The sequence below is a fragment of the Amblyomma americanum genome, chromosome 5 (assembly GCF_052857255.1).
Source record: "Amblyomma americanum isolate KBUSLIRL-KWMA chromosome 5, ASM5285725v1, whole genome shotgun sequence".
NCBI lineage: Eukaryota > Metazoa > Arthropoda > Arachnida > Ixodida > Ixodidae > Amblyomma > Amblyomma americanum.
In genome coordinates this window covers 199,805,750-199,830,641 of record NC_135501.1, presented here as the reverse complement: position 1 = coordinate 199,830,641, position 24,892 = coordinate 199,805,750, and the positions used below count along the sequence as shown (strand labels likewise).

The 24,892-nt window shown below is 43.8% G+C and overlaps 2 protein-coding genes across 2 annotated transcripts; both read right to left on the bottom strand.

The window, feature by feature from the left end:
* Window positions 1-419: 419 nt before the first annotated feature.
* LOC144133399 (protein lin-52 homolog) lies at window positions 420-11,520 on the bottom strand. Its single transcript, XM_077666482.1, has 6 exons — window positions 11,455-11,520; window positions 11,254-11,328; window positions 11,067-11,101; window positions 9,748-9,820; window positions 3,159-3,242; window positions 420-963 (listed from the first exon to the last, which is right to left on the bottom strand). Exons 1-6 carry the CDS (start codon window positions 11,489-11,491, stop codon window positions 896-898), a joined length of 372 nt encoding a protein of 123 aa, XP_077522608.1. The 5' UTR covers window positions 11,492-11,520; the 3' UTR covers window positions 420-895.
* Window positions 11,521-12,819: 1,299 nt separating this feature from the next.
* Window positions 12,820-22,939, bottom strand: elm (calcineurin like EF-hand protein 1 elm). Its single transcript, XM_077666481.1, has 5 exons — window positions 22,720-22,939; window positions 22,556-22,628; window positions 20,499-20,689; window positions 18,154-18,257; window positions 12,820-13,182 (listed from the first exon to the last, which is right to left on the bottom strand). The coding sequence occupies exons 1-5, from the start codon at window positions 22,784-22,786 to the stop codon at window positions 13,048-13,050; spliced, it is 570 nt and encodes a 189-aa protein (XP_077522607.1). The 5' UTR covers window positions 22,787-22,939; the 3' UTR covers window positions 12,820-13,047.
* Between the last annotated feature and the right edge of the window lie 1,953 nt (window positions 22,940-24,892).

The following is a 24,892-nucleotide window of genomic DNA, read 5'->3' as shown; positions in this document are numbered from 1 at the left end:
AAGCAGTGATAGCTCAGGCCATAATGCTAAGAGAACTTGCTGTTGGGAAAGTTGGTTCATGTTAGTACAAGGCAAGAAAAATGCTCTAAAGACAACCATAAGTGTGTTTTTCCAACATGTGGTCATCTGTAGCACCTTTCTTTTGAAGTCCTAATGCCATGAAGCACTGCAGGCACACAAGTGGCAACAGAGGCGCACATCACATACAGAGCTGACCAGAGAAAGTACACACATTTTCACAGGAAGTAGCACTGCGATGATCAACGGCTGTTAGTTCGAAGCAGTTCTTAGACAAGGAAACAGCATTTTCTTGGAGTGTTTAAGAAGTGCAGTAGTACTTAAAAAATGCAGATGTGGTGTCAGAAGATTTTCTACACAGTAATGTGCAGTAAATATTTTGGCTATAGTGTGCACCATAATTCTGAACAACACAGGAGCATTGATCTTTATTAATTGCCAATTCCAATCATATGATGGGTTACAGCTACAAAAGTCTCATTTTCACTAACATATGCAAATTCAAAAGTACATAACTAAATTCGCACCTCTTGAGTTTACAACTTTTTCTTCAGTAGCATTTACATGGATAATTATCCCTTCCCATCTACACTGCACACCTCAAATGTGCACAACTGTCTATGTACTGCAGTGGCAGTATTGCACAGAAGACCATATAGTGTTTGCACTCATGAAGGGCTAACTAATACACATGATCATCTAAACATTCAAACTGGCAAAGATCTGCTCTTGACAGATGTACTCATCACAAAAAACAAAAAAGCGTCACTTGAGAAAGCTCATCATCCCCAGTTTGCATCAAAATTGCTGTTTCTTTCCCCTGCCCACATTTCGCACACTATGTGATGTCCAGAACAGCAAAACAAAGAAGTTATTTTCACTTTCGCCGGACGTCTTTGTCCTTGCGAAGAATATCCAAGAAACGGCCCCTTGTCATTTCCCGAGCTGAAAAAGAAAACGAAAAGCAGTGAAGTGAGTATGCCAACACAGTTCCTACACATCCCTATGTCAATGTTCTTGCTCAGCTGTTCCCTTAACAATGCATGAATGTTGCTTGTTTCCCAAGTTCTCAAAGCGTACCATACAGTAAACAAGTTACAAAATTTTCTCACCCTGTTTCCACTATAGAAAAAAATCCTTCATTACTGTGGTATAAGTATGACAGACTTTACGGCTCTCATTTTCAAGAAATACTGAAAGTCGTTTCCTGGTGCAGAGTGGAATTGCTAAATGAGGTGATTACTGCCAAAAAAAATTTTTAAGCCCAAAAATGAGGTTACAGAAACAAATGGCACCAACTTTTGTTGACCTTATTGGTGCAAACGACATTCGCAGCTGGTTGCATTAGATACATGCATACTTGGACTCGCATCAGCCATGCCTGCACAGTCCGTTGTGTCAACAGACACAGAATTTAACTGAGGCCAAGATAGAGGGAAGCCAATTCCTGGTCCGGCCGACCATTGTCGCCACTGCCGTGGTTGCACGCCTTGGTTCCGCGGTACCACTATCCTCAAAAAGTTCGCGTCTAAACTAAGCAGAGAAGTGTATGAAGCCTACTGGATCAAGAAGAAATCCGGCTCGTGTGTCAGCAAAACCTCGGTTAACCTGTCCGATAAAGAGTATTCATATCTAGATTGCATGATGTCTCGTACACGCCTGCGTACAAGTGTTACGTGATGATCGTTTGTCATGTTACCACGTGATTACGATGATTGTATAAATGTGACGCACTGTTGTAATAAACCAGTTGAAGTTCCACGCTCTGCCCTGTTGGTTTCTTCCTCGTCCCTTGTCTTTTTTGCGCGGTTTCAAGATGCACTCTACTAATAGTCACGAACTAGCCCGTCTCTCTCTATTATACCACAATAATTCCTAACCACCTTTAACCTGGCAGTAACAGTGAGTATGGCATCACCCACACAATACTGTGCCCATTCTCATCTGTGCTGGATATTCACGGCAGATGGTACATGCACATGCCGAATTCCTGCACTACACTGACCAATTAGTCTGCCTACATGTTGAATTGAATATGTGAATTTGCAACTGGCTGCAAAAAAACCAGCTCAGTACTTCCTACTCTGCATCACTGAATGTTATGTGCATAGCACGGTATGTCTGCGTTCCTCACTATAGGCTATGTAAACAAGATTCCACAACTATGGCAAACAAAGCTACACAGTGAAAGCCCAAAGTCCATCCAACGCTCACAACCTCTCCATAGCAACTGTTACAAGTAAAAATCGCTTAGCAACACTCAACCCAATGTCTGTCAGTAAGAACGCAGTTTATGGCCTCTACCTTGCGACATCTAGGGGAACATTATGCGTCCTGCACTTCCATGTCGCAACAGAAAGAGGAACATGCTAAAGTATGCGGCCTCACCACCCCTATGGGTTTCAAAGCAAAAGAACAGGTCACGGGTACCGTCACCGCACATGCTTTGGCCACATTTGCTCCCTATTTGGCAGGGAGACCTGTCAGAACACCACGGATCATCATGTATAATCATAATGAATTACCATATATGGGGCTACTGAATTTGTAAAATTGCTTTCGCATAAGAGCAGAAATTGTGTGAGTTTACCGTGTGGCTGCTAAACGTTTATGAACCCAAGTGAGGAAAACAGACTGACAACCTTCTAGTAGGCTAAATCAATTCAGTTCATTTCAATAACACTGGCTTTTTTTAATGACATGCTTTCCCATGCTGCACTGATGCATTTTCCACTTCAACAGGTTCACAGGAACTGTCAAATCAAGAAACAATGCTCCTAACCAAAGCATGTGGGAGTGGTCCTATGTAAGTAAATTTCTGAATCAGTCCTGTAGACTCTTGCCTGCTTGTACGCAGGAATTGCAGCATGCACTTTCCAAACAAACTGAACAACACTCAAAGCATCGACATGGTAAGCACTGCTCTTGATGCAGAATTCTTGCCTCCTATATGCACCAAAGAATCCACATGCAAAACCACAGGGCAGAAGCTGTAATGCTACAGTGTAGAGGATGCAACATAACAGTTCTACACCCTTCTTTGCACGATCTCTTTTGGCAAGCGACGCCTTGTGTAATTGGCATGCATCAGCTCATCAACAGCAAGGCTAAGGGTGGTGCTGATAAATAAAACTACTTACATTCCTCAATGCCCAGTTTGTACGCCAAGTTCTGAAGGTCCTTCACTTTCTCGAGCAAGGCTGCAGCAGTAAGGCTGCCAAGCTCTGCAAGCAAGTTGACAGTACCCTATGTCACCCAATTCCCAGTGATCTAGCTGTACTCATCTGGTGAAATACTAGTGCCCTATGGTTAAAAGTAATTTTATGATTCCAGTGATCCCGTACCTGACAGACATTCTTAAAAACCTTGTAAATGGCCACTACTGAGCATATGTAGGTTCTCTAAAAGTTGTGTTTGCACAAAAAAGAAAACAGACAATTCATGTTATTCCTAATTTTTGCTCAACTGCAAACGGTAAAAACTGAAAGCCAATCAAACGAAAGCATAATCGGTACCTTGGTGGCACGGCTACAAATTGGTACACATGTAAACAGAATGCTAGGGTTTGCATTGCTGATGAATAAAACTTGATAGCCTTTTATGGACAACTGTACAAATTATTAGTGTTTTCAGCACACAGGCTCTAAGGGAAAAAAAACGTGGCTTATGGCACTGCCCCACAAATAAGGCAGCCAGTTACACCTCACCCCTAGGCAGATGATGAATGTGTTCCAACACTAAACGCGAGTATGCTCTGTTTTAACATGCTCTACAGCAGGCCCAATGAAAAGGACACCTTGCAACATTACTGGACATTAACCCTAGCTAACCTACCCTTGGGCTCTTACCATGTGAGAAACCCAGAAATGTGGCTGCTTAAACACCGCATCTGCAAACCTGTGCACCCATGGTTTTAACATGCACGTCTGAGTTTCATTCTAAATAGATTTCTATTCAACTAGAGTTTGTATTTACCAATAAACAGGTAGCCACCGAGCACTAGAGAGAAAAAAATTTAACTCTAAATTTAGTCAATGCCTAAATACAGGAATTGAGAGCTGCAATGTACATGGACTTTTCCTCTAAATTCCAGGTTGGATGCTCAGGGTTAAAAAAATCTGCCTTTTTCAGAGCATGGTGCTCCATAAATCTTTTGCTGTCACATCTAACAACACTCATTTGTACGTGAGGAGGGCAGAGAGACATAAATAACACCCCTGTCACACTGGAAGATTTGTCGTTTGGATTGAATGGCATTCGATGCATCAGATATCATTCAGTCTTTTTCGGTGCTACACAGTAAAAAATAATGTTATTTGCAAATGATAGCAATGACAATCAGCAAAAAAAAAAAAAGAATTAGTACAATTAAGGGACATCAGTTTGCATAAAAGCTGTTTGAAATGGATGTGTAGTGTTTCAGAAAACATTTCTCTGCAACATTACCGGCTTAAAATATGATTGCCAGCTTTGGTGCAGTACTTTAACCAAAAACAAAGCCAAGTATGAAGTCAACCGCAAATCCGATAAATGTAAACAAACAATACGGCTGACATGGCAAAGCGCAGAGACGCGCGGAGTGTGGAATTTACATTCAAAAGGTGATCCGCTCAATTACATCTTTCAGTGCTTCTGAGCTAAACGCAAGTGGAACGCCAGCCAACAAGAAACATGGGACCCGATACACTGAACGGTCACGGGAAGGCCCGTGTTTCACGTTCGTACATTGCCACTGACCACTGATGAGGCCGGCAGTAATAGCTATCTACAACAGTCTCCAGTGCAAATAGTAACACACCCAACTTAATATTTTTTAGCAGAACTCAATAACTAACACTAACTCTGGCTGTACGCACACGATTTTTTCATGTTGCTTGTTTCTATAGCGTATCTGGTGTCCAGAGTATACATTAAGTCTAAGATTGAATGCAAATTAGTTCCCTAAATTCATTCGAACCTAATGCCATTAAACATTCCCGTGCAGCAGCCGATTAATAAAATGAGATGCGATGCCATCTGGCTAGAGGCTAATGCCATGACATAAATTTGCTAGTGTGACAGGGGTATAAGGTGGTCCAAACACCACAGAATAGACAAGCTGTGTTCTCTCTACTTCTTCTGGACATAACGCAATTATCCATTTCCATAGCAAACGCTGCTACTGCTATATCCACATATTTGTCATGTCTCTTCCACAATACACACAAAGTCAGATAAGCAAAAACTTGTGGCTGTCCTATATAACGCAGTAGCTCCTTCAAGAACTGCCGCACCAGCAACATAAAACTTATTCCATTTAAAAAGTAAATCAAATTCTGCTGAATGACCAGTACACATACATGCCAAACTCAGGCTTTAAAGCAATGAAGGGTATAGAAGAAAGTAAATTTACAAGATACTGCTTTGCCCGATACTGAAATGCTTAAAGCTGCATATGTAAACATGTTTAGAGCACAAAGCTTCAGTTAGATGTTAGCCAGCTTCCTTTAGAGCTTCCCTATGCAGAGAAAATTTCCAACAAGTGAATAATTTCCAAATGTACAGTACACACAAAAGATGATGACCCCTCTGACCAATGGCCAGAGCAAGGAAATCGGGATATGCAGCATTGTGGTGTTAGAGAAACAGCGATGGTGAGGCTGGCTTGGCTGTTTGTACTTTCTGGTAGAGCTATAGTCTGCAAAAACATTGTAAGGAGCGACCCACTCCAAATGGTGTCACATTATGGTAAGATAGCGATTTACTGCTATTGGAATGAACAAGTGTTCCTGGCAATATAAATACAATGGAATTCTTACGCTGCTACACACCAATGCTGTACCACACCGGAGTAGCCAGTTCAGTGTCTTATACATCAACAGCTACGGTCAAGCACTGACTGAGAAAGTATATCTCTGCTCCCGACAAGCAGGCAAGAAGTTAACTTGTGTACTGAGTCGCACGCGGTTGGCTAACAACTAATGTGCAGAAGCGGTGATGTAATACACATGAGCAAGTGGCTGTTGTCTAGCCACGTCCCCAGAACTGCAATATTAAGAACAGCCTGGAAATCTTGTCCCCGGTTTGCTTGCACGACAGGTGCGCCTCGCGCCGGTCTACCGCCGGAACCTGGATTGCAGTAGCCTCTAAGTGCACTGTACAGCTGTAGAGCTTTTTTTTGCCGCTGTACAGCTTCGGTCAATGCAGCAACTACTCCCTCATTAGTTATACAATGTGATGCCACAACATTTCAATCTGCAATTAGAGATTCAGAGAACTACAGCAAAATAATGAGCATCCGATCCGCCCATGCTTGAACAAGCACCCACCGCCTTTTCCTTGAGATTTTGAATTTTCCTTGAAAACTGAGCAAGCACCCATGTAATCATGTCCAGGAAAAGTTAAAAAGCATGGTAAAGACACATCAAGCGTCCATTGTTCGGCGCCTCTGCGACACTTATCATGCAGGGGTGTTAACAGGGCAGCGAGATCATTCAGGTGATACGCCGAAGCTCAAGGTCAAGCAGTTTCCATAGAAAAGCTTGAGAGGGTCAAAAGAACTAGAAAGATCTAGGAACTCTGTGAACATGATGAAAGCAGCATAGCAAAGGGAGGAGCCAATGAATTGTAAGCATAACACAGTGGTGCTGACGGAGCGTCTCCGATCACATGGGCGCGTTATCTGTCGCTTTACTTTCTCTCCGTACGCATTCATTGGTTCTTTCGTGTTTCTTTCACGATTGTCGATCAATCAGATTCAGTCACATCATAGATCTGCAATGTGGTTTTTGCGAACTCTTTCACCTTTTGACAATGCACTTGTATACTTTTAGTAGGAAAGTGCAGGTTGTGCAGTGGCATTGAGAGCATAGAAAGAATGTAAGCCACACAAGTCGGAAATTTAAAATTGACCTAAAGCAAAAGCGTGAGTGCGACTCCTAGTAAGCACTACTTTTGCAACAATCACCTGGTTTTCATGTCTGGTAAATTTTTCCTATGGCTTTTTCTGTGGTGCCCCCCCCCCCCACCATCTTTAATTTAATGATCGGTCATCGAACCAAGGAAGAGCTCACTCTACTATGTGCCTGTTCTAAATTTGAGGTGGGTGCTTGCTCAACATTTTACGGTACACCAACCACTCTACCACCTGCTCTGTGTTCCTGTCCCACACCCTCGCTCATAATGAACTCACAAGTACAAACCAAATCCCTGCCATGCAACCTCCACAGCGACCACATGCGCAATCGCCAATGCAGCCAGGTATCTGGCACCTACCCTGACAACATACCCGCTCCACTCTTTCGTGATCTAGACATTACACTTTGCTATGCGGGATTTTAAACTAGCTTGTGTGGTTATACAGATACTAACTATAACATCTCACTACCATCATCTGTTTTCGTTTATCCATCTCGGCCAACTAGAAATTTTTTTCAGTTGTTTTTAACCTTCCAGTAGTTAACAATGTGTACGGTAAAAGAACTATTGCCTGTGCCACTGCTACAATTTGGAACCGACTACCTGCTAACTTATACCCCTGTCGCACGAGCACATTCGATCCGCACTGAGTCAATGCTCGCCGAATTCAATGCAGATCAGAGGTTGTCACACGGCCATTCTCAAGCACAACCGAGCCCGATCCATGCCCTATCCTGCTTGGCACGATCACGGCTCTCCAAAGCGAGCGTTCACACTCTCTCGCTCTCACTAAACTGTAAAAAGTGAAGGCAAGTTAATAAAGTGAAATAAAAATTTTTAAAGTATACACTAATTAAAACGTATGATAGACCTTTTTTAATGTGCCATGCCTGCTATACAAAGGCAGCTTTATAAATAATCTCAACACCAGGGTCTACCACCAGTGCAAATGAAGCTAGCGTCCACATGTTAGCGAATTGACGATGAGACTGCTTCCGCTGCGTCTTGTCGCACAAGCTGACAAAAGTGTCGGTGAAGAAAAGGAAGTTAGATGGATCGCAGTCGTCATCCCGCACTTTCGTACCGAGACCACAGGCCTTGGTTGCACTGCGTAAACAGACACAGCATGCTACGGATCTGGGCGTAACAGTTAGCACCACCCTGCGTACGTGAGGGCAACTTCTCAATGAGCATTGAAAACGCCCGAGTAGTACTGGATGCTTCAATCATGCTCGAAATCCTCGATGCAGATTTAAGCTCATATAGGATCGAAAGTGCCCGTGTAACAGGGATATTAAAAATAGATCAGTCTTCAATCACTGAAATAAAAAAATTTTCCGAAGTGACCAATATTCAACTACATAATAAAAATTTTTTTCGCAGCGACAGCTACACTACGCCACCTCTACAACCCTTCAGCGTGGCACCACTTGACCTCCATGGCGGCGCCGTTGGTCACGTGGTGTGGAGCAGCTGCTGCTACCAGCAACGTGGCGTGCAACTGCTCCAACAACTGTGCGCATGTGCCGTGACAAGTGGGACAAAGACGAAGAAGGAACGCCCAGCAAAACGGAGCGGCGAAAGACTGACTTTGCAATTCGACTGAGCGAGTTCCACTCGACCAGATGTAGCTATCGCGTCACTCCAGGTTTAACAAGAGCTAAACCACAGCCATTTTTTCTTGCATGCATACTATTTTTTTCTTGTTGTTAATATTTTATAATTTCTTTAGTATTTCGCTTTTTGTTGCGTATAACTACCCCATAACTGTTGTATATAAATTTGATGTATAATACTCAGTTGTCTCGCAATAATTATTTTTGCATTTCTTGCATGGGCCCAAGTCTAGCCGAGAAGGCCCAGATGATTCGCAAGTATTTTGACTGACTGATTGATTATATATACACGTTGCTTCCAACCCAGTGTACCCCAATCGCCAAAAAAACTGCCTCCCTCAGTATTGTGAATTGTCTTCTCTCGCCCCAAAATCCTCCCCCCTTCTTTGGAGAGCTGGGCCGCTTCACTGGATAGCTTTAGCTGAGCGTTTTTATGGCCAGTGGAGCTGAGCGGAGACGCCACTGTGCATGCGCAGAGCGCTGAGGCGGCCAGCAGGTTTAGGGAGCCATTTTTATGCCTGTTGGGAAGCCCACTGAGAAGTGCCGCGCACGGGCGGGTCTGGGATATCCAAGATGGCAGCTGCCAGCATGAACGCCGGCAATATCGTCTTTTCGGTTACGACCACGGTGCAGGCCCACTTGGGAGCCAAGAAGCCTTGCAGATGCTATACAGCGCAGGAAGATATTTAGGAATTACATTTATTTAGCAGTTATAGCATAATAAAAGCAAGAGTGAGACATATCCATTTTACAGAACCTCGAATTTTGACCACTAGATAGGGAAGGAGAGCACGCCCTTATCCGCTCGGGCGGGTGACGGATCCGCTGAGCTAAACTCTTACAAATGCTTATTCTCTATCTTTTCTCGCGCAACGCTCCACTGGTGTATCCGCTAGTCCTCTCAGCTCTGCTGGCAGTAAAAACACTCAGCGAAATGTCTCTACTGTTTGCAGTCCACACCGCACTAAATCTACATAGCATGGGCCACATAACCCATATTCTGGGCGACTACTACACCAATCCAAACTCTAATGCCACATCCAGCTGCCTACCTAACTACACAACCCGAACCCAAGTCACTGAATAAGGCTTAAGCTTTCTCCAGTTAACTCTGCATAATTTGACTCATTTCTGCATCCAATTAGAGTTCGAATAATCAAGAACCAACCTTGCGTGTTTAGTCAGTCACTTATCAAAGCCTTATGGAGCAGCTCACCTTGCAGCATGACTAGGCCGTCTTCATCCAGAGCCCACTTTGGCTTTGTACTTGTAGTATTATTTGGTGGAGGCTTCCCCCGTGAGAAGAAAAACAATAACCATTCATCATAAACAAAGAGACTGGCTGCCACGTATAAAGGTGCAAAACCAATGCAGCCACACGGAAAATGATACCACCAAGGATCCTAACACATAAGAATGCATGTGCCCTCTTGAGCAGTCCCTCTGACTTTAGAGAGGTCACGGCTCTTCAACTATGATTCACCACAATAAAACTTCAATATATTATAAAACATTGCTTATGATGTATCACCTTACTGCACCCCTTTTAGCACTATCATTTTGAGCAGGAGTGAAGTTTTTTGAAATTACAGTTAAGGATCAGTGGCACTACAAAGCTAGCGACACATTCAGCAATTGCCGCTGCGGTGGCTCAGTGGTTATGGCACTCGGCCGCTGACCCGAAAGACGCGGGTTCGATCCCGGCCGCGGCGGTCGAATTTCAGTAGAGGCGAAATTCGAGAGGCCCATGTACTGTGCAATGGCAGTGCAAGTTAAAGAACCCCAGGTGGTCGAAATTTCCAGAGCCCTTCACTACGGCATCCCTCATAGCCTGAGTTGCTTTGGGACATTAAACCCCCATAAACCATAAACATTCAGCAAATATGAGGTTTTCAGAAGTAATAACTCTCGTACATCTCTAACTGGCAAGCTGGACTGAATGCAAAACCACACGGCTGCCAGACAGACTCATTAATCCTCGAGTGACATGCCAGAGCTGGAAATCACATAGACGCGTAATCCCAGTGCGCTTGTAGAAAACCAAATGCAAGTCTAAGCTGTAAGTACTCCAAATGCTGTAAAACGCGTAATGTGAAGCTCTTGCCACAGGTCAGGCAGAGCTCTATATATAGGCTCACGGGTCTTGTACGACTCCAGCAAAATTTTCCTGCTGTCACCGTTCATTGTAGAAGCCACTGGTGTGATGCAATCACACACGCTCACAAAAAGCAATGCGGACACGACGATTTTTTCATTAAAGTATAAAATAGCTGCCATTTCTTTCTTTGGTTGTCAGATACAGTCTATTAAAAAATGCTAGCTAACCGCATAAGAGCCTTGCCACTGTAACATATGCTGAACGCCCATTTGCCCATGCGCTAAGCACCTCCTTTCTAGCGACAAACTAGTATACAGCGCTGGTATCCAAGGCATAACACAGTTAGCAGTTCCCCACACACAAGCAACGCACAACTCACAGTCCTAAAATTGCTAAGGTGAAAAATAAAGAGGTAGAGTACATAAAAGGTCGCTCACCGAAAGAAGGGCCGCGAATTCCATAACTCCCGGTACTGTAGGAGAACATGAGAACAAAGAAAAGCTTGTACATGGGTAGCAGAATTCGCAATTTGCCCGCAACACAGCAGTTTCTGCAGAAAGCCAGCTGCACCTCATAACCACCCTTATTCTGTCGACTACGTCACATGCACGGTGAGCAACTCACTGCGTTCGGGCCATAGCTCCGGGGACAGCCGTCCATCCAGCTGTTCTTCGCTCACGAGGGCCTTTTCCAAGTCATCTGAAAACAAGGAAAGTAATCATAATCGGTTGCTGTCCCTCTTATGCTTCGCACGACTAGTATATTCGGTCGCCAGCCGGAGATTCCACCCAATTCATACACCCGGCAAACGCTACTGTTCCGTACAGCCCTCCCTTGCCCCCGTCAACAGCCACCTCATCATGAGCCCTTCGCTGAAGGCTCGCTGCAGTACAGTTGAATGCAGTGATACCTCAGTAGCAATGAACAAGTGAAAATGTTAAAGGTCCGACAAAATGCAAACACGAACGCTGTCGTCAAAGCGAGGAGCTTACAAATTTACCTCCATTGCTGGACGACGCCATTTTCGAACTGCGCAAGACGCTCACCAGGGCCCGCCACCAACTGTAGCGTCGTCGTTCCTTTGCAGTTTGTTTTTGTGCATTTTTCGCGCCAGCGTTTATTGAGGCGCTCGCGTCGGTGCGCGTTGAAACGCGGACGTTGCGCGAGTTTTGGCAACGGGCCCTAAGGCCGTGACGCTTAACTTTCTTTCGCGACTTCTTTGTCTTATTTTCTCGTGTTCCTCTACCGATTATTTCCTGACGCAATGCCTCCGATCTTGAGAGAGCAACATATGCTTTTGTGATTCAGTTGTGCAATGTATGCACGTCGTAAGCAGGCACCCATCAATGTTGACTCCGCTTTGGGGTGAACAAAAATCGCATGCGTTTAGTCTTTTCGCGTGAGAAGCCATTACATAGCACAGAAAGTGCGAGCAGTGCGAAAGAAACCGCGTCTAGCGTTGGATTTCCGCAGCGCGCTGTACGAGCGCTGCTGATACCAGTGGCATTTGACTCGCACGTATCAAAACTTTGAATTTTATTCACAGCATATTTTATATTTCACAACATCTTGAGTGTTGCACTCGTACAACACGCAGTAGTTCACCATAGGATAGGGACCTTTATATATAATTACTCGTCCCCGAAATCATAATGCTCAAAAGAAATTACCTATTTTTTCAAGCAACCCAGAAAGAGGCCACCTAATGCATGTAGAAGGCCTGAGGCACGCTATTGCTGGCTATTATTGCAAATCCGCGTCATTACAGTGGTGAATGGCAAGCTTCGCGCCGTTCACCATAAACTAATATGCAGTTATACTTTCACAATGCATAGGTGCTGCTTATCTTCCCCCTCTCCTAATCATCGATGCTTGCTTTCCACAAATAATTCCAATGCCACATTATTTCAGAGCTCACTGTGGTGGTGTTAGTTTCAAGCAAAAGGCTCAGCTAATAGAAATGTTGCACATGACTGTACTTAACCCATTCAGCCAGGTCAAAGCAGTTCACAAGGCATGCTGTTGTTTCTGAATGGGCTGTAAAGATGAATGTTGCATGGCACACAACTCAAGATGGCTATGTACATCGCCTAAAACAGTTTACGTGCCGACTCACCTTTACATTGGCTTTAAAAATGTAAACTTGTAATGAAAATCTTGACTAAAGGAATGCACACAGGACACACATAGTTTGGTGTACTTAAGAAACATATTTGATCTCTCAGCAGTACATGTAAAAGCGATACTGGAATGGTTGCCAGCACATATAGAAGCCTCTGTAAAAGTTTCACGACAATGAAATAACAGCAACAAGAAACAACAATTACAGGCCTACGAGGCAGGAGTCGCTATAACTTAATGGTGCAGGAACTGGGCCGGTGGGTGGTGCACAAGGCTGCCGCCAGCAGGCACAGCCCCCTAGTTCAGAAACCGAATGCTCATCTTCTCCTCCACATCTGTCTTGTCCAGTGTTGCACAGAACTCTTCAAAAGAAATCATGTTGTCCCCGTCTTTGTCCGCTTCCATTATGGTCCTGTCGGCGATGCTCGCCAGCTGGAAGCCAAAATGAAATCAGATAATGAGCTGAGCACAAGCTGGGACCTGTAGGGGTATTAACATGTAAAAATAGCAGCAACTTGACTCCTTCAAGGAAAGCACGAAGGTACTCTACTGAATGAAATCAAATGCACGGGGAACAGATTTTTATTTTTATTTCCTAGCTTGGGCTGTAAATACATGAAAAGGAAGAAGGTGAAAGGACCACACACCACTGGCAAGAACAGAACACATTACCTGAGCATAACATCACACGCAGTGGTGGATGAAGAAAATAACATTTGGCTCTTCGTACCATGTAGTACACATTCAGTGTAAGCAAGACGCAGCTGGCCAATGTTGCTGCCTTTGCACAAGAGAGAAGCTAATCTTTTTAGGTTTGTTTCCTACCTGTGGCATGCTGTTTTCAATTTTCTATCGCTTCTTCAATAAAGTTTCGGGACCTGTAGCTACATTTGCGCTCTTGAGAGATGCTGTAGAGAATGATTCCAGACTCATTTTGACCGTGTAAAGTTATTAAAATAGACCAAAATCTCATGATGGGCATGTTTCTGCCTTTTTCTACTCCTGCCACGGCAGCTTGGTACAGGACCCAAAACACCGTGCTCAGATGAGATGCACGCTTTGGTGACGATTGCAAGTAATCAAACATGATTAGGGAAATATACATGCTATCTGTTTACCATTTCACAATGCAGCTTAACAGGTAGTAATGGCAATGATTACATTTTTTTTGTATCGCAGTCCAGTTAACTTATCACAGGGAGCTCAAAAGAAATCCCTTGCAGCTTGTTCCTTCCATAACATACTCGAAATGGAGGCCACCCACTGCTACAACGTTGCAAGCCATCCCTTCACTGACTGCAGCAGCTACCGTTTGAATGCCTGTGGTTGAATGCTGTTGCTCGTGGCAACATATTAAAATTAGGCGGTTTAGTTGCTTGGGACTCTTTCTAATGCAGCACCAAGAAGTCCAGAGGGTTGGATCAAGCAATCTTGAAGGTGTGATTTTAATTTCAGAACAACGAAAAACCTGTCTCATTCTTCCTCGTTCAATACCCTCCTTTGGTATTTTAGGGTCATCACCTTTTATGGTCCGTTTATCTCGAGAAGCCGACATTCAGCAATAGGCAACTGCTTGTAAGCTCAGAGAGTAGCAACAGATTAGATGCTTTGGCACCTTATGCCAACACAGAGTGTTGCTTATCTATGGCTGAGATAGTGACAACTTCCTCGTCACAAAAGAGTCGCCATTACAGGCATCACGTAAGCAACAGCTTCAGTGCTCTCCATGTATCCAGTTTCAGAGCAGAGAAAGGCAATACATTGTAGGTAAATATCACAAGAACAACTAGCGGACTGAAAATGGACAGAGTGATGTTTATTTGTCCCCCTAACATCTGCTATGTTAAAGGTAAGATAGCACCCTAGCAGTACTCACAAACCTTATATTGAAAACGTGCTGCAGCTACATAAGGTAATATCATGCTTGACAGCTGCCAGACAATTATGTAACAAGCTGCACCACTAGCGAATGAGGCATTACGGTTCATACTTTAAGTTTATTTTGTCACGACCTGGTTCTCACTGCATAAGACAGCACAGTTGATATAAAGCATGAATGCAGCATCGGCTACGAAACAGAAGCCATGTCAAGAAAAATTGAGAAGTGTGACTGGAGACATAAGCTGCTAATAAAAGTTTCATCCTCACCATTGTGCAGTGAGGATTAAACCTTAAAGAAAAACGGCTTTTTTGCTAGTGCAGCTATAAATGTGAAAGAAGCTTCCTGTGCAGAAAAACTGAAGGAAAACAAAGCTTGCCACTCGTAGCAAAGGTCAACTGTGCAGATAATAATACAGGACAAGGCCAATGCTAAACATACAATGCCAAAATTTTTTTGAGCTGAATTCACTCTGCCAAGTTGCCAACATGCAACCCAGTAGCCTGGTCGAAATAAGCACTGCTAGTTTACGACAGTCCTCTATTGCAAAACCAGCAGAAAAAGAAACTACGGCAAGAAAGAACATTGTGGCGGCTTTAACAAATGCTATGTCAAATAAATTAGGCTGCCACAAGTCAGAGCAGGCTAAAGACAGGGTTTAAAGCATATGTAGTTAATCAACGAAAAAAAAAAAAACGAATGCGAGTGAGTAAGGTGCAGCCTTAGTGTCCACCTATAATAATAATAACTATGACACAATGAGATTGTAAGTAGAAGGATGAAGCCAAGAGGTGCTATGCAGTAAATGAATGCCCATGAAATTATAATAAGCCAGTCAACATGCACTATTTCTGTCTGGCCATATTTTTATCACCATTTTATGTGTTTAAATAATAACATAATTTGTTGTGTCCAACTTAACCCTTTGATAGGCCATGTACTATCGGGGACGAAAGTAGTATACTCCACGCAGCGGGAGCCGGAGTAACGGAAAACTGCATCGTAACGACATCCGCAGGCGGCATCTGGGATCGAGACAACCAATGGGAGCCCTTTATTATCTATAGGCATGTCGCTTAACTCATGTCAGTGTTTCGTGCTTAGATACCGTTGTAATGTAGTTTTCAGCTGCGCCGGCTCCCGCTGCGTGGAGTATACCACTTTTGTGCCCGATAGTACACAATTGTGTACAAAACGAACTCGAAGCTTTTTCTGAGAGTGGGCTGCACCCAGCCGCAATTTTTATTTGTTTCAGATGAATTTCACATACTTCATGTCGTAAATAAGCTGTATTTTTATGCCATATAGCAAACACAGTAAATAATATTTCGCGAAACAGTGAGTAGGAATAAGATGTCATCTGCCATTTTTGCGCAAGCATATTTTGCCGTCAGAAGTAACATAATTTTATTTTTTTGCCATTTTGAGGGCAACAAGTACCTTCCAAATAGAAATTATTGCTACGATCATTTGGGTGTTTACTTGACAAGTCACAGCATTTCTTATGGGCATGTTCCTATTTTCTACGAAATTTTGCGCACACCTGCAAAAAATTAACCGCTTGTATTTTGCACTGGAAAACATACTACTTAGGCAGAAGAATATTTAATTTCCATGGAAAGAAGAAATGGCGTGCATGTCAAAGGGTTAATTTCTCACCTCATCGTAATGCATGTGTACAACCTGTTAGAATTTAAGATATGGCGACAGGTATACAGCAACTGCTAAACACAGACCTAAGAAACGTGATGAAATGTATGAACTGCTTAGGAGGCAAGACACAAGTGGGCAAGACGAAGCGCACCACAAGCACTAACTTATTATTCTTTGCTGACACATGTTTACACACACAGGAATTCACGATTACAAGCAGTGTCATACATGTAACCTGGAAGCATCATCTTGCCTATTTTCTTGCTGCTCAAGTACAATCATTCCGATTTCACTTTTTATGGATGCCACTGATGGTTTGCTCACACACATTCCTCTCCTCCGATTTCGCCAATCTTCGTCTGTCTTTGACCTTGAAACCCAAGTTGCGAACCGAAACCGAAGTGAAAAACCGGTGCTAACGCATCTAATTAGCATTTGGCCCAATCACGCTAAATCACCTGCCATTTTTTTTATTCCATGGACTACTTTATGAAAATATGGTATCACGACAGGCCGTTCTGTTCTTGCTGGCTCTCAAATTGTTTTATTTTTGTCAGTGACTTTAGCAGGTTGCCTGCCGTTGACACTATCGCAATATTAGAGAAGCCCCTGTCAAGTAACCTCCCAATTTGCACATTCATACTATCATTTGTTGCAGGACTTCAAAATGCTCTGTGACATGCAAGCATGGGCAACACTCCTTTTAATGAGCAGCCGCCGCGGTGGCTCAGTGGTTAGGGCGCTCGGCTGCTGGCTCGAAAGACGCGGGTTCGATCCCGGCCGCAGCGGTCGAATTTCGATGGAGGCGAAATTCTAGAGGCCTGTGTACTGTGCGATGTCAGTGCACGTTAAAGAACCCCAGGTGGTCGAAATTTGCGGAGCCCTTCACTACGGCGTCTCTCATAGCCTGAGTCGCTTTAGGACGTTAAACCCCCATAAACCAAACCAACCTTTTAATGAGCTCGGAATGGCTTGACTCATACCTCATGAGGCTTTCTCACTTTTAGTGCTATACCATGAGCATGCGTGTGCTGAGCTTTCTGGTATTTAGAGGTGCTAGAATCTTATTATCGACCTTTCTGGTAACTTGCACATAAAATCTAGTCCTGTAAACACACACTTAAGAATTGCGACAATCTACATCTGTTGCACCAACCTTTACTGCATCAAAGCACAGAAAATAGGCAAGATGAAACTTCCAGACTGCATGTATGATATTGCTTGTAATCCTGATATTCTGTATGCATAAATATATGGTAGCAAACAGTAATAAAGAATTGTAAGTCTATGCTTGCGACACGTGTCATTTTGTCCACTCATGTCTTGTCTAATAAGTAATGCATACATTCCATCATGATGAAACAATTGGCCCCTGTGTTAGCCTTATTAGCAATGAGAAATCGGACTGCCCGAAGCACAATCAAGGGTCCTTCAACTAAGATAACAGTAAACTTGCCAAAATAGTTGATTCTGAAACATAAAATTGAAAGCGACATTGGGGAAAAATGGAACGTGATTTGCTTTGTAGGGTTTAATGTCCCAAAGCAACTCGGGCTATGAGGGATGCCGTAGTGGAGGGTCAGGAATATTTTCACCACCTCGGTTTTATAAAGTGTACTGACATCGCACAGTACACAGGCCTCTACGCCTCCACCAAAATGCAACCACTACAGTGGTCTACGTTTATTGATTACTGTACTCGAATAAATAATAAGAAACAGGCTATTTCCACTCGAAATAGGCCTTTTTTAAGCTTTAAAATATGTAACAATTATACAGGTGTTGCCGCCAAATGCAGTTTTCACAAACTGTGGAAAATGGGAAAAAGTATTCACAGTTATTTGGTATCAATGCTGTTTGTGGTACCATACCTGCTCATCAGAGATGTTTGCACCAACCATCATGTGCAGCACAGCCAAAAGCTCATCCCTGGAGATCTTGTTGTCATCGTCCAGGTCGTACATCTTAAACGCAACTGCAAAAGTTTGAATACACCAAATCCGATCTTGGAGTAAACAACAGCCACATTAGACACTTCACGTTCAGCAATTTATCGGCTTCCATCTCTATTACATGTCAAATTTAATAATAAAACTCCTAATATATTGCTTTTGCTTAATTGTCACTTATTTAATGTTATATGGCAAAATCTGATTGTACTTGTTAAGAAAGTTAGCTAGTTATTTATGATGGGCTTATTGGCGTACTAGAAACAAAGGCTACAGTGCACCAAACACACCAATAAACTTGCCCAAAACGACACAACCAAAAGAATGCGAGGAACTCACATTCACTTCCGGATTGAACATGTACTCTTAGTGGCATAATGCTATCAGTACACAAGAATGCATATTTAAATAAAAAATCAGAAAATCAAACTCAGCAACATGAAAAATTTATTTAATTCTGCCACAGCCTTGCGGTCTTGCTGTGTGGCACAACTTTACATATTCATTTCTTTAGAATGTGATCGTTTTAGAAGCAAATGGTAATATGTCCTCACTAAATATGCAATAATAATACAGTACTCAATTCCATTGCTAGGGGTCAGGAACCAGTAATCCATTTTCAATAGTGCCATGTTCATTTTCATATGATCCCTGTTGGCTTCTACTTCCCTCACTTATTCATTACTCGACAACTGGTTTAACCTTTTACAATATGTTTTGAGTCTGGCAGTAGGTTTTGAACCTCTTTGGTTAAAAATTTTCCAATCACTGTGCACACATTTTCATCGCATGGCCCTGTTCTTACATCAATATCATCACTTGAAAGTTTTTGCTGCTGTAAAGAAGAAGATGGCACTGCGCGTCAGCCGTATTGCTAACGCCACGACTATCTGTACCCAACCTGGTTGCCCTTGGACTGTTTTCGCTGCTGGTCCCATCCTCCCAGCTCCTTTCAATAAACCCTCACCTTACATTGCATTCAAGAAATGAAAATATAACAAAACCAACTTGCACAAATGTCATTCTTTGAAAATGGCATTAAATTTACAGTGTGACAGAGGCATCGCCCAGTTTAAATTACTGCAACATGCTATCACCTCAGAATGGATTGCAAACATGCAAAACCCAGAATGGTAAAGGGTGTGCAGTTTTTATAAGGCATTACACAATAGTCGTTCGGATAACTGGCATAAAAGAAATGGAAAGGCAATCCCGCACCACACATATCTTACATTAAGCTCAGTTCAATGAGATACAATGGCAGAAATATATCCCGGAGCCCAGACACCAGTATCCCCATTTCTTGAAGCAGTATCTGAAATACATGGCTGGCTTACATGATGCCATATGTGCCATATAAGAACTTTTCTCTCTATTTTTTAGCGTGAACACAGTTTTTCTTGACATGTACCAATCCAAGTCAGTCCTCTACAGAGTTTACGTACAACACTACAACTCTAGCCACAATGGTTTTCACGGCATGCAGGTGCTATGGCAGCACTTTTTAGTCACATGCAGCACATACAAGATGTCTACAGCTGGCATGTGCACAAAATTCTTAGTCCAATTATTATTATTAGTTCAAAACAGTTACTTCCTAGTAACATTTAAACTATTTCTAATGTGGTTTCCAGTTAGAGCTTCTAATTAAGTGAGCATAGCTACCCTGGCTAGCTCAGTTTGCAGGGTGACTGCCATGATTTGGAAGTGCTTCGATTTCAACAATCATGTTCATCAAGGTTGAATGCTCTTATGATACTAAGATCTGAGAAAGCTTGGCAGTTTTCTCAGATCTTTGTAGCTCAGCAACGTGGCTATAACCTGTATAGGTACACTCAAGTTGGTGTTTGCCACTACAGTTAATACCAATAAGGAAGTAATTACTCATTGACATCCACCCGAGCGCAGCCATACGGCTACAGAGAGAAGCTATACAGCTTTCTTAGAAACTTCGTAGTTAAGAATTCGTCCTGGTCCAGGGTTCGAACCCGGGACCACCGCTACACCAGAGCAGTCGCTCTACCAACTGATCTAATCGAGAGGGCAAGCTTATGGTAGGGCTAGAGCGAATTGGTCAATAATTCGAAGTGGGAACAGTGGAAAAACATGTGACCCACAGTTAATACCGTGTGAAAGACCCATGGATGTAAATGGACAATATCCTATGCGGCAGCAGAACTAAGGCACTCTGTTTCTTGTTCAAGTATCACTTGTAGTTATCGGTGAGCGGCAAATGTCACAACCACAATTCCATTAGTCAAACTTACAATGCAGCTTCTCCTCGCGGCTGTTCAATTTGTTCTCCTTGTTCTTCTTGAGGGGTCTGAAGCGGGACAGCACTCGGACGAACTGGCGGAAGTTGATGCGGTCGTCGTAGGCATCCATGAAGAAAGCATGCACGATGCGATCACCCAGTGGATTTATGGCTAACTCTGGGATCCGCAAGAAGTCTTCACGACTGCAACCACGCAATATGGTGCGTTGGTAATGCGAAGGCAAGGCAACAGTTCAGAGAAAACTAATCATGAGCCAGTTAAGTCAACGCGTATTCAGTGCAACGATCGACATATACACAGCTAAAATAAGCATGTCACACAAAGAAAGCAGAGACCTTTTGCACTGAATTACAAAGGAAATGTTATCAAAGCTTTATATCCGCTTAAGCACACGGTAAGGCTAGTCATACAGGCATTGCGTAATCAGGGGGTAGAAGAGCCTTATGTCAAAATACTGGAAGATATATATAGCAACTGCACAGCTACTATAGTGCTCCATAAAGTCAGCAATAAAATTCCAATAAGGAAGGGCGTCAGGCAAGGAGACACGATCTCGCCAATGCTGTTCACCGCATGTTTGCAGGAGGTATTTCGAGGCCTGAATTGGGAACAGTTGGGAATAAGAATAAATGGAGAATACCTAAATAATCTTAGATTTGCTGATGACATTGCCTTGCTGAGTCACTCAGGAAGTGAACTGCAAATCATGATCAACGAGTTAGACAGGCAGAGCAGATCGATGGGTCTAAAAATTAACATGCAGAAAACCAAGGTAATGTTCAACAGCCTAGCAAGGGAACAACAGTTCACAATTGGCAGCGAGAGCCTAGAAATTGTGCCGGAATACGTCTACTTAGGGCAGGTAGTGACAGCTGATCCGGATCAGGAGAGAGAGATAACTAGAAGGATAAGAATGGGGTGGAGCGCATATGGCAAATTCTCGCAGATCATGAGTGGCAGTTTACCAATTTCCCTCAAGAGGAAAGTGTACAACAGCATAATCTTACCGGTACTCACCTACGGGGCAGAAACGTGGAGGCTAACGAAAAGAGTTCAGCTTAAGTTAAGGACAACGCAGCGAGCCATGGAAAGAAAAATGATAGGTGTAACGTTAAGAGATCGGAAGCGGGCAGAGTGGGTGAGGGAACAAACACGGGTTAATGACATCCTAGTCGAAATCAAGAGAAAGAAATGGGCTTGGGCAGGGCATGTAATGCGAAGGCAAGATAACCGCTGGTCCTTAAGGGTAACGGAGTGGGTTCCAAGAGAAAGTAAGCGTAGCAGGGGGCGGCAGAAGGTTAGATGGGCGGATGAGATTAAGAAGTTTGCAGGTAAAGGGTGGATGCAGCTGGCAAAGGATAGGGTTAATTGGAGAGACATGGGAGAGGCCTTTGCCCTGCAGTGGGTGTAGTAGGGCTGATGATGATGATGATGAAGGCTAGTTTCGTACCAGTGGCACGTATATTGAAGTGCTATAATATTATATAAATTGAAGAAAAAAATCTTACTCGTGCAATAAGTAAATGGTTGGCGAATCAATGAGCTTGCACCGTGCCTGGAAGTGGAATCTGGCACCTATGCCGTAAAATTATTGTTGTCCAGCTTGCCTGTCGTTAAGAGCTACCTGCTAGTCCAAGCTTATTAATACACAGTGGGCCTAACAGCTCTCTTGTATAGCATGTTGAAGCTAAGAAAAACGTGTCCGAGTTGTTGAAAACTAAACAAAGCAGCAACACGCCAGAACCCACAGACGTAATATATGCTGCGGTGCTGCAGGCGCTTAACCAGCTTGTCGCACTGTTGTTAGTTGCCTCGCACAACGTGTCAGCATGTCTAACGGAGAACTCCGGAGTTACTTTCAAGCACAGCTCGGAAACAAGCAGTTTATCGAACCTGTACGACAGCAACGGCCCTGTGAGCGCACCGCTAGCTCAGCATACTAGTAGCAGCCTGCTGGGCTGTAAACCGCGCCGGAAACCGCGTCGGTTTAGTTTCTCGTACTTTCGAAACCAAAAGTAACACTTCCGCGCGCAACAAACGTCGCTTACCTGAGAGTGCCATTGTCAGTCTTGTCGAGGCTGGTAAATCGACTGTACAGCCGCTCGATCTGGTTGGGCGAGACTGCGAGAACGACCTCGGTAAGCAATGTCTCCCAAGACAGCGACAACAGCGTTCACAATCGCTAGGTTATACAAGCCCGAAACAAACTTACAGCCTGTCTCCTGCTGGATCTCTTGGATCTCCTCATCCTGGAGCATTAGCGACGACCGGGTGCCCATGGTGGCAAGCGACACAGTTCACCCGGCAGAACGATGGTGTGGACCAACTCGCGAACGTGGGGAAACCCAAAGTGGAAACGCTTCTATGAAGCACGTACGAAATAGGTCGGGGTGGCCTCGACGTTGCCGACGGGAATGTTGACCTTGGTAGTACGCGCACTTCGCGCACACGCAAGCGTCTCTGAAGAGTTGACTTGTCATCCGCTCAGTATTTTTGGCGCTGTGTTCACTAGCGATTACTCTCACGTAGCGAGACAGCGATGATAGTTCGGGTCTACTAGGGCGGCTAGCTCTGAAAACGTTGCTCTAGCTTTTGCCGTACTTTTTCAGTGTTTGCTCAAAATTATAGTGTACTAGACTCAAAATGTCAAGCAGAATCTGTCGATCGGAGTCTGACGCCTTCGCCTGTTCCATGGGTTCCTTAGGTTTTGTGACTGTTGGCATGAATGGTTGATATGGGTAATGAGCCCACGTATGACAAAGTATTTCACAGTGAAGCAAAATCACGATATATTTCTACTACATATATGTTCCTTCATGCAGAAGAGGTGGCTGGCTTGTTCTGATGGATCACCGGTACTGCCACTACCGTTCGCCGTAATTACAGAATCGCCGATGGCTCCTTGGCACCTTGTTCATGCGACAACAGCAAAATACCAAAGAAGTAGAGTGAGTTCTAAGATTATTTCTCACGGAGGAAGAAATCGTTCACTCTGCTCGTGATGACAACACTTCTTTGCAACAGCGGATAACAGATGATCACGACAAAAAAAGAAAGAAAAACAAGGGAAGCGTTCTTTCAGACGCTGGTTGCAGCAGCGACGTTGCCAACGTGCCACATTGTTGTTGTTGTTGTCGGCCTCAAACAATGCTGGCACATACCCACTGCGGGGGAGTAGCCAAGACACGGGTGGTTAATTGGTCGATACAGGAACGTTTTGACAGGAAAAAGGGGCAATAGTATATGTAGACTGACAGATTGGAAGACGCAAGGACAGGGGTCCTGTTAAATAGGAGATCGAAGACGCGGCAATGACTTAATGTGCATAATATTATACAAATGCCTGTAATGTTTCCTGTAATGTTTCCAATGCCTGTATGTTTGTCACATATGGCAAACGCGACGGCGCTGATTGTACGCATTTCACTTTTTCGGGGAGCCATTTCGCGCCTACTTTGTGTCGCCGCGGAAGCGTATAGATCGTTTCTTTTTTTTTTTCAACTGCACTGTTAGTTATTCGTTCATTACGAGGAGGCGAAACTCGGCATGCTTACAAAATTGTTTACGCGTGAAAATGTGTATAATTTATACGTGGGATGTAATGGGGGTTGGAGCCTTTTTCAGGACCACATCGCGCCAAATCCGTTGAGCGTCTACAATACATCTTAGCATGACAACGTGTATTAGTATTACAGCTCTAGAACATCTTGCAAGATGTTCTGTACGTGTCCCTAGGGTGCAGAAGGGTGGTAGGTAACCTAGACGAGTTGACAGACATTCGTCCTGTTTTTCCTTCTCTCTGTATGGCGTCTTCGTGGCGATCGAACAAAATGAGTCCAGAGGGTGCCTGCTAGTTCATTTGGAGACGTTCAAGACTTTGAATTAGCGCCTTAGGTCTGTATTATATAACTACGGTATAAAGGCCTTCATGCGTTCTAAGCATTCATGAAAGCCCACCAAATTCAAACAGCCCTGCAATTATTTCACTCAGCCAGAGAACATTGATTGATTGATTGATTGATTGATTGATTGGCTGATTGATTGAAACAACTTTTATTTCCATCGGAAAAAGGGCGCCTCCCTCCCCGCCCACGGCACGCAGGCCTGGGAAGACTGGGAGTCGTGCGCCCGCGTATTAGAGGCTGACAGGCAGCCCCTGGCTTGTTGCGGCCTCTTCCGTCAGATGGATGGTAAGGTCCGCGCTTCGCAGCAGGGTCTCTCGGGCTTCTCTACTTACTATATTTTTTCCCACCCGTGGGGATTGTGGGCACGCCCAAATTAAGTGGTCGAGGGTCTCTCTCGCTCCATGGACACTGTTTGCACTGATCGTTGTCGCTAAGCTCTGGCAGCACGTGAAACGCCCAGACCTGGTTCATGGAGGTATT

Bases quoted from the DNA above. Each gene is read 5' to 3' on its own strand.
- LOC144133399 (XM_077666482.1), bottom strand. From the start codon at position 11,491: ATGATGAGGTGGCTGTTGACGGGGGCAAGGGAGGGCT. The intron at 11,102-11,253 runs GTGAGTTGCTCA...GTTCTCCTACAG, and splicing joins GGAGCTATGGCCCGAACGCA to TACCGGGAGTTATGGAATTC. The intron at 9,821-11,066 runs GTGAGCGACCTT...TCACGGGGGAAG, and splicing joins AATTCGCGGCCCTTCTTTCG to CCTCCACCAAATAATACTAC.
- elm (XM_077666481.1), bottom strand. From the start codon at position 22,786: ATGGGCACCCGGTCGTCGCTAATGCTCCAGGATGAGGAGATCCAAGAG. The intron at 20,690-22,555 runs GTAAGCGACGTT...GCGTGGTTGCAG, and splicing joins ACTGACAATGGCACTCTCAG to TCGTGAAGACTTCTTGCGGA. The intron at 18,258-20,498 runs GTAAGTTTGACT...AAACTTTTGCAG, and splicing joins CCGCGAGGAGAAGCTGCATT to TTGCGTTTAAGATGTACGAC.